Here is a 9,086-nt window from a genome sequence, read left to right as displayed (position 1 = left end):
CTTCTTGAGGAAGCTAAAACTCGTGAAGTCTCGCAGTCTGAGGTCAGTGAGCAGCTCCAGGAGATGAAAAGCAGTTTGGACGCCTCTAAAGAAGAGCTCAGAGGCTACAGGCAGCAAAATGAGAAGCTCGTCGAGGAGCTTCGCATCCGAGAGCTTTCTATTTCCAGTCTAAAGAAGGAGCTGCAAGAGGCGCAGGCAGCTTTGATGAAGACGTCAGAATCTGTTACTCCATCACCCTCACCTTCTCCCTCTCCATCTCCTCAGCCTGCCTTCTCTGCCTCCTCAACATCCACTGCACAGCCCAAAAGGAAAGGAGGTAAACAGCAAGCTGCAAAGGGAGGCGCTCCCAAAGAGAAGCAATCCCTCTCCAGGAAAAACTCCAGCCAGAAACCTCAGAGCCTTCAGTCGAACAGCAGCTCAGATCACCAGCATGAGGTTACCACAGACTCCTTTACGCAGACTGAACCCTTCCAAATGACTGATCTCAGCCAGTCTGCCGCCAAGGAACAGATGGAAGAAGTGATCGGAGAATTTGAAGAGAAGATTGCCCAGATGCAGGAGCTCCACGCGGCAGAGATCCTTGATATGGAAGCTCGGCACATTTCTGAGAGCGAGAACCTTCGCAGAGACACTCAAGCTCTGGAAGACGAGTGTAAGGGTCTGAAAGCTGTTATCGACAAACTCTACTCCACTGAGGTGAGTGCAAGGAACAGAGTAACGTGTTCACAACCTCTAGACTTTTTGTCATATTCAGTCATATTAAAACCAGTAATTAGCAGTACTTCTGGTCTGTCGGATGAAATCCCTATAAAACACAATAAAGTGTATTTTTTATGTTCTGAAACACTGGAGGTTTGTACAGAAAACTGGTTTAATCTGAAATATCTTTGATTATATTTTCATATTTTTCTGTTCATTGTGTTTAATTTTCTCTTGTTCCTTATAGGTCCCTCCATCAAGACAGGACCGTCCTGCATCACATAAAGACGGCTACACCAGTGGTGAGAAACTCCACATTCAGTCCGTTTAACTATCTCCTTAAACATTAAGATACACAAGTTTTCAGATGAAATCCGTGAGCAGTTTTTGGTTCAGCTCTTAGGCCTGCTGCACTTCCTCACCTTGCTGTTTGTCTCATGTTATATTTTTAAATATGCTGCTCAGTTGAAGTTTTATTTCATTTTGAGTTTTTTTGTTTTCTGTCTTGCAGACAGCAGCTCAGACTACAGCCAGAGGACAGGATTAGATCTCCCCAGCTTGCAGCAGGAGTTCAGGACAACTCCAGAAGGTGCAAGGAGAGAAGCTGATGATCCTCTGCCTGACCGGATAAAGGTGAGAAGTTATATGAGTGACCACTAAATACCTCTATAAAGTTTGTTTTTGTGTGTGGAACATTCCTTTTTTTTTTTTTTTCTGAGCAGATGTTGCTCCGCGAGGTGCACCAGGAGGGAATGCAGGTCCTGTCCCTATCTGAGCTCCCCCTCTCTGAGGGAGAGCCAAGCAGCCAGTTCAACGTGGACGGCTGGGTGAAGGAGAGAGACGCCCTGCTGGCCACGGTTCAGTCTCTCAAAATCCTCATCAGCCAGATGCAGACGCACAGCCAATCACAGGTACAGGAGGCCAGTTTGTCAAAGGTCAAACCAGTCAGAAGCTGCAAGGTGTAGAAGAGGAGGATTAGTCAGAAATAATGACAAATTATTTATTTTTGGTTAATAATGTTTTATTTTGCATCAACTGCTTTTTCAGACATATTGAGTTAATTCTATATATCTGATCCTTTAAAAAAAAATAGTGTTTTGATAATCTTGGTGTTTGTTTAAAAGAGCTATTTAAAACAAATCAGTTGATTCTGATATGTTTTGTGTTGGATTTTTATTAGATTTAATCAGCCTTAAAGGTAATAAAAAACAAACAATAACTAATTTCTGAACAATACAAATGACAAGAATATGTCCTCCATCCATGTATCTTCACCCAGTTGTCCTTGAAGAGTCATGAGATGTGGGGTACACCCTGAATGGGTCATCAGTCCTTAACAGAGCAAAAATATATTAGTCTATAATTATACTTGAAAAATAAAGAAAGTGAAGCTAAATCATGCTTAGGGTGTCTGATTATACTGATCTAAATGCCAAATTTAACACTTGAGTTCTTTAAGTGAGAACTAATTTAATAAATTGGAAGTGCTCTTCAGACATCATAAACAAAGGGAAATAATATGTAAAGGTTTAAGAAAAGACCAGATTACATTATGTGAGTTACGTTATAGCGTTAATGCTAATGTGTTTTATTTGACGAAGTTGTGCAGAAGCGGTGAAAAGAAAGGAAAACAAATTACAAAGCTATCAGACCTTTATGATATTCATGAAAACATAACAGCGAAATGAGAAAATGTTAATTATTTAGGAAAAGATTCAGATTTTGTTAACTAATTTTTATTTAGATCTTATCAGGAGACACTTCTTTTTCTGGGTTCATCTTCATGTGTCTAAATTACTACAGAGAAAATGATACAAGCTTCTAAGCAGAATCATTGAGAGAAGGCAGTGCTGCCAGGGTCCAGATCTGACAGAAAGCTGTGGTCATTAACCAGACTCCTGCTCTGCTTGTACAGAGACCTGATGGGCCCCTGGAGAAGGGCTTTAGACTGTCGGATGTTTTCTCCAGGTCCACAAAGTTTAGACAAGCTGGCATGTATCTTCTTGTAGAGCTCGATCAGTGTTTCAAAGCCAGAAAAAACCCCACCTTTGTTGTGATCATATCAATTAGCTTTATATTTGATTAAGAGTGAAAAATAAGACTCTTAATTCCTAACCTGAGACAAGAATAGAAAGAAAAACAATGTTTTGGTAAAATCTCTGAAAAAAAATAAAAATAAATAAATATTAATCGGCTAACAGAAACATCCGGCTCTGTCTTTGTGTCTGTCTCATGTGTTTCTCTAATGTCCCGCAGACGTCAGCTGTTGGTGCTGACTGGCGCGCAGAGCTGCTGGATGCTGTCAGACAGGTGTTTGTGAGGGAGAGGAGCGTGCTGAAGAGCGCCCTCTACAGCCAGTTGGATCTGTTAGACACCAGTGATGCCATCGTTCACCTCAATCAACTGGAGCGCAGACTGGCTGAACAGGTGTGAAACAACAGCTTCATCTTTTTAATACAGATTATTTTAATTTAACCAGCTGTGGAAAGGGTAAAGGAAAGGCTTTAATAATATAAAGTATGTGTTTACACTATATCAGAGATGCTCTGCTCTGTTTAGCTTCACTTGTAGCAGTTTGATTTGGTTCTTGATGGATGTTGTGTGGCCCTGATGCAGGACGCCCACCACAGGGAGGCCATGGGGTCGCTCCACACTGCAGAAAGGTCAAGTCTTATCTCTGAGATTCAGCAGCTTAGAGGTCAACTGGAGATGCTTCATCAAGGTAAACCAGCTTGTAAACATTTATAAATGTCTGATCTTCCCTGGACTTTAAGTTTCTACACCCCTGTTAAATCTCCATCTGTTTGTAATGTTCAATTCAATGGAAAACAGACCTTTCAGAAGTCAAAAAATATGGGAAGATGGAAAAATCTGGGGATAATCTCAAAATTAAAATTTAAATCACCTAAAACTTTTAAACCAAAGTTCAGGATTATTACTTGGATAAAGTAGGAATATTAAAGTAGCTATAAATCTGTGAATAAAACCAGAATTCTGAGGTTAGGGTCAGAAATAAATTACCTTTTTTTTTTTTTTTATTGAGTGGCAAGTTTTTTTGTGATATGTGAAGTTCCTGCAGCTGGACCTGCACTAACGTCGGCCTCTTGCCTGTTTCTGTGCCCCCATAAATTTTGGACAAATGTCCAGCTTTTTCCCTGTCCCATTTGTTCTGCTTTGACCATCTTTACTGTGACATTGCGTACATCTAACTCTTTGGATGTTTCTGTAAGGTTATTTTGATGATACATTTATCAGAGAGACTCTTTAATTCAGGTAACTTAAGTGTGAAGTTGAAGTTATGCTCGTTTATTCCAGCTTTTTCACATTTTCCATTAGATCGGCTTTGAGATGTGTTGTTCAAATATGCGTGATTAATGGTGGAAATAATCTACTGTAGTTGCTGTTTTTAATTCACAGAAACCTGACATTTACAAGCTTTTGTATCTCTAACTATTGTTTGTATCAATAAATTATTAATGATGAAGTCTTTATTTTTTTTATTGTTTAGGTGCAAACCCCGGCCTGTCTTCTGCTGCTGATCAAAACACAAAGGAGCAGAGGGGAGCAGCAGCTGATGGAGCAGCAGAAGTAGACAGGCTGATCTCAGAGGAGGTGAAAGCTGAACTTTCTCAGACAAAACTTGAGCTGGAGACGACACGGAAGGCCCAACACAAACACCTGCAAGAACTGGACACACTAAGGTAGGACGTGAGGCAGAAATGACTGTTTCAGATGTTTTCATGTCTGAAATGGTTTCCTTTAATGTGCTTCTTTGTTCTTATAAGCTAGAATGATCCAAAAGTTTAAGTAAAGAATAAAAAAGTTAGAACTTTACAATAAGTGAATAAATTCTAATATCATAGATGATGATGAATTAGAATAGAATCGACTTTCACCTGAGGATAAATCGTCCTTTGAAACTGGGCTTTGGTGACGATCTTTCTATAGAGTTGAAACAGGCCACTCCATAAAAATCTGGCCTCGGAGGTACCGATTGTGTCTTCCTGATGACGCTGGTTATTCATTAAAATTGCAAAAGTTTCTTCCTTAATGTTTAAGCTGAATGCACATGGACTAGTTTTCTTGTTTTCATTAAGAACCTGGTAAAATATCCTCATGAAACAAGAAGAGGTCCGCTTTTCTTCCTCTTAAACGGCTCTTATGTCCTGGAAGACGGAGGATTTACACCAGGGCAAAGTCCTCTGCTTTTGGTTCTGGAGTGACCTTTACACAGATAACAACAATAAACCTGTAAAAAGTGCAGGCTTAAACTGCTTTTTAAACATTATTCCTAGATAAAGAAGAAGAACTTTGTGTAAAAATTGAAATATATCTTTTGTTTTGGTTGGCGATATAGAAACAAAACTTGTTAAAGAATGATCTAAGAAAAAAAATCTGCTAAATAGTTTTTTCAATCGCGATTATTGATCAGCTTTATTGAGTCCAGCTTTCAGTTGAGTCATAACTGAGTCGGCTGTCCTGAAGCGTAGTGAGCCGTATTCTGGGTCTTTATGTGTAGAAACAGAAGGTGCATAGAGTCTTTTGCTTGTAAGTAGAAGTGAATCAAATCTGAAGCCAGAGGGATTTTCATCATTAACTTTGCACTGATGTGTCGGCAGGGCGGAGGTGTCCCAGAGAGCTGCAGAGGTAGACGCCTTGAATGATGAGTTGATGGAGGAGAAGAGGAGAAGCAGAGATCTTCAGTGGGCAGTGGAGAAGGAGAGGTGTCGATCTGGAAGAGATGAGGAGAGCAAACGAGAGGAACTAGAGGTAAAACAGACGAGCATCCTTAGCATCTGATCTTTTATCGTTAAACATTCCTTTGAGGGAAAGTTTTGATGTCGTCCTTCAGGACCTGCAGCTGGCTCTAGACGAGCAGAAGGCTCATGTAGACCAGCTGACTCAGACCCTGGAGCAGGAGCGCCAGGCTTCCTCTCAGCTCTCCCAGAAAGCGGAGGAGGATCACCTCAGCCTCCAGAGACGCCTGCAGGAACTGGAGGTCCAGCTGGAGACCGAGAGAGCGAAAGCCCTGGAGATGAGTTCTGCCTTGGGGAGAGAGAGGGAGCTGCGCACCAGCATCTCCTCAGATGGCGGTCGCTCCAGTGAAGTGGGCGCCCATGAGGACAGGAGGGAGCCTGAGAGGGAGGGAAGTCTGCTTGAAAGACTGCAGAGGGAGCTGGATGACAAACATACACAGGTGAGATTTAGGTTGTTCTATTTCATCCCTACTGACCGCCAGAGGCGGTGCTTCAAGCACTGCCTCTGGCGGTCAGTAGGGATTCATAGAACCGTAGTTACGGTAGTAACTTTCATTTTCTATACTTGACAGAAACTCTGGTCAGTTTTTTTCTACAGGGGAAGCTTACATTAAAGAGAATATCAAGCATCTAAGGTCTAATTGAATTTACACAGAAACCATTTCAATCCAAATCAGTTAAAACTTACTTGTTTTTTCTAATCTTAATGTCAAATCAAGATCCAATTACACCACAAACAGTTTCAGTGTTGCTGTTTTAATACATTTTTAGATGATTTATTGAATCTGTTATAATTACTTTTATGTCAGTGGGTTTTTTTTGGCATATTTTATAAAAGTTGACAATGATGTTAAGTTGTTAAAAAGGAAAAAGTGTTATTATTTCTCTTCAATGCAATTACATCTAAGTTTAGTTGAAACAATTAAAATAGTATTTATATATTTTTTCCTTTCATTCCCAACGTGAACTGCTTTTGGTTTATTTATAATTTTCAACTGAAATAGCGGATTTTTTGACAGTATGCTTACAGGAAATGGCCTCTGCTCCTTTAAAGGCAGAAACAAAGTTTTGAATAAGGTTAACAGATTTAGATCTTAATGATGGAGGTGATGAATATCTTGTTTCTTCTTTTTTTTACTCCCATCTCCAGGTGGTTAATCTCCTCAGTCAGGTGGAGGTCCAGCAGCTGGAAGTGGTGCGAAAAGAAGAGGAGCTTACTCTGGCAAATCAGAGGTCCAAACGAGACCAGGATAAACTCCAGGAGGCTAAAGGCCAGCTGGAGCAGCTGACGGTACGAATGTCGGAGGTCCAACAGCAGCTGGACAGAGAGCTGGAGAAGAGCAAGAGTCTGGAGAAGGAGAAGAAGCGACTGGAGGAGAGGCAGAACCAGTTAGGAACAAGGAAGGAGAGCGAGCCTCAGAGTGTGAGCAGCAGTGTTTAATTTAGTAGTTGATCTCTGATCAAAGCTACCAGTTGGATTAAATACTTTATTTGTTTTTTCCCGACAGCAGAACGAGCCCAGCGATAGAATCAAAGACTGGGTTCTCCAGCAGAAGAGTGGAAGCGGCCAGTCAGCAAGCAGCACCTCATCCCCTCATATGGAGGGTCGTGCTGTAGACCTCCCAGACGGTCCGCATCATGGGCCGTGGCGCACAGTTGACAGGATTGTAGGGAAACTCCATCTTGTTTCCTCAAAGATCCGCAGCATGGCCAGCAAAGCTACGGGCAGGTAATCCATACAGCCCCCAGAATGGAATGTTTTTTTTAATATATTTTCATATAGATTTTATTTAAAAGATTTTGAACAGATGCTAAAGTTTACTTAAATCAGTTATTACCAGTTACTGGTCTAAATCCAAAGCTAACCTAAATTTTGTCATGTACTGTGAACAGTTTGTTTTCTTCTTACAATCACGAAAACATGGTATTTTGTATTTCATTGACAGGATACAAGCAAAGAATAATAATATTTATTTAATAGTTGTTCAAGCTTTTGATCCCTGGACTCAAAAATCAGTGATTAATACCTTATTTTTTCAAAGTTTAAGACAATCATAACATGGGAAAAAGAGATTTCAGTATAAAAAGTTAGATAATTAGATAAAGCTTTTTACCTAAAATATTGATTTATTAGTTCGGATTACTTTTACAGGTCGATTGTGGAGTTCGACAGCGAGGAGCTTTCTTGGGTTCAGTCCAATGTTGATGAGGTCATCAGCATACTGCAGCAATCCCCAGGTTTACCCTCCATCCCAGAGGTAACTTAATTTTCCTCTTATCTTGTCTGAGAGGGCTGTATGAGAGGATGGAGCCTGTTGTCAGCTGGTGGTGTTTTCCAAACAGCATCTGCAGTTCTCGGTTGTGACAGCTCATCATCTGTCTCCCTCAGAGTGTTTCCCTGCTGGCAGGAGGCTCGTCCAGCTCCTCCAACAACCTGACAGAGCGGCTGCTGAGGCAGAATGCCGAGCTGACTGGGTTCGTGAGCCGTCTGACAGAGGAGAAGAACGAGCTGAGGAACCACACGCTGCGCTTGGAGGAGGAGCTGCGGCGCTATCGGCAGGCTGGAGTGGGATCTGCAGACAATGTAGGTGCATTGCTGCAGAAGAAAAAAAAGGAATTTGACCAAAGTGAATTCAATTGTACATTCCTAAATCCCTCTACAGCCCAGCAGGAGAGGTGTGTCAAAGGCAGAGACGCTTCTCTCTCAGGAGAGGGAAGCTTGGACTCGAGAGAAGCTCCGTCTGGAGAAAGCTTTACATCTTTCTCAGTCCCAGGTGGCCCGTCTCAGGGGAGAAATCAGGTCGGACACTCTGCGAGAGATATCCGGGCCTGAGTCTGATAACTCTGCACTAAAGGTGAAGGAAACAAAGCGGCTTTGCTGTCGCAGCTTTTATCTAGAAGATCAGGTGTTTTTTAATAAAAGCTTATGGTCAGGTTTGTGACTCTTCTTCTCTGCTCCTGGCTTCCTTAGAGAATGTACGGGAAGTATCTGAGGTCAGAAAGTTTTAGGAAGGCATTGATCTACCAGAAGAAGTATCTACTGTTACTGCTCGGCGGGTTCCAGGAGTGTGAGGAAGCCACTCTGTCGCTGCTGTCCAGGATGGGTGGCCAGCCGTCTCTTTCCAGCTTAGAGTCCTACAGCCAGCGCCGCCGGGGATTAACTCGCTTCCGCTCAGCCGTACGAGTATCCATCGCACTCTCCAGGTGGGCTGATTGGAGCCTTATGGTTACAAACTTTTAAAGAAGGAGAAAGTATTTACCAAGTGTTTTTTTTTTTTTTTGATTGACATGTAGAATGCGTTTCCTTGTGAAGCGATGGCACAAAGCCACAGGGGTGACCTCCACGGTTTCCTGCAGCATCAACAAAAACGGAACAGGTGGATTAATAAAAACAAATAAAATCATGTGGATTTTTTTTTCCTTTCATGTCATTTTAGGAGAAAAAGAAAATGTGTCTTTAATCTCTTACAGGGTCAGACGTGAGAGACTCGCCATATCTCCAGCCGGGTGGTCTGGACACGTACAGAGACCGAGGAGGAGGAGTCTCCAGCAGCAGAGGAAGAAGTGGGAGAGAATCTCCACGATCAGGCTTCTCTGCCTCTCAGCACAGGTATGACATCAAGTAAATAC

The 9,086-nt window shown here is 41.9% G+C and overlaps 1 protein-coding gene across 1 annotated transcript in view; it reads left to right on the top strand.

The window, feature by feature from the left end:
• Window positions 1-6: 6 nt before the first annotated feature.
• The window catches only part of LOC107102955 (A-kinase anchor protein 9-like), a 13,619-nt gene continuing 4,539 nt past the window's right edge, over window positions 7-9,086 (top strand). Inside the window, exons 1-17 of the mRNA XM_015402433.1 lie at window positions 7-696; window positions 947-1,001; window positions 1,211-1,332; window positions 1,422-1,610; window positions 2,956-3,126; window positions 3,316-3,433; window positions 4,208-4,400; window positions 5,319-5,469; window positions 5,552-5,896; window positions 6,607-6,879; window positions 6,965-7,185; window positions 7,609-7,714; window positions 7,846-8,040; window positions 8,120-8,311; window positions 8,428-8,660; window positions 8,751-8,833; window positions 8,928-9,066. Coding sequence (XP_015257919.1) covers window positions 64-696; window positions 947-1,001; window positions 1,211-1,332; window positions 1,422-1,610; window positions 2,956-3,126; window positions 3,316-3,433; window positions 4,208-4,400; window positions 5,319-5,469; window positions 5,552-5,896; window positions 6,607-6,879; window positions 6,965-7,185; window positions 7,609-7,714; window positions 7,846-8,040; window positions 8,120-8,311; window positions 8,428-8,660; window positions 8,751-8,833; window positions 8,928-9,066 — 3,419 coding nt within the window. The 5' untranslated portion in view covers window positions 7-63. The remainder of the gene's footprint in view (window positions 697-946; window positions 1,002-1,210; window positions 1,333-1,421; window positions 1,611-2,955; window positions 3,127-3,315; window positions 3,434-4,207; window positions 4,401-5,318; window positions 5,470-5,551; window positions 5,897-6,606; window positions 6,880-6,964; window positions 7,186-7,608; window positions 7,715-7,845; window positions 8,041-8,119; window positions 8,312-8,427; window positions 8,661-8,750; window positions 8,834-8,927; window positions 9,067-9,086) is intronic.

Source organism: Cyprinodon variegatus, unplaced genomic scaffold, assembly GCF_000732505.1.
Source record: "Cyprinodon variegatus isolate N-32 unplaced genomic scaffold, C_variegatus-1.0 Scaffold1348, whole genome shotgun sequence".
NCBI lineage: Eukaryota > Metazoa > Chordata > Actinopteri > Cyprinodontiformes > Cyprinodontidae > Cyprinodon > Cyprinodon variegatus.
The sequence above is the reverse complement of the archived record's forward strand: the minus strand, read 5'-3'. Positions and strand labels throughout refer to the sequence as shown.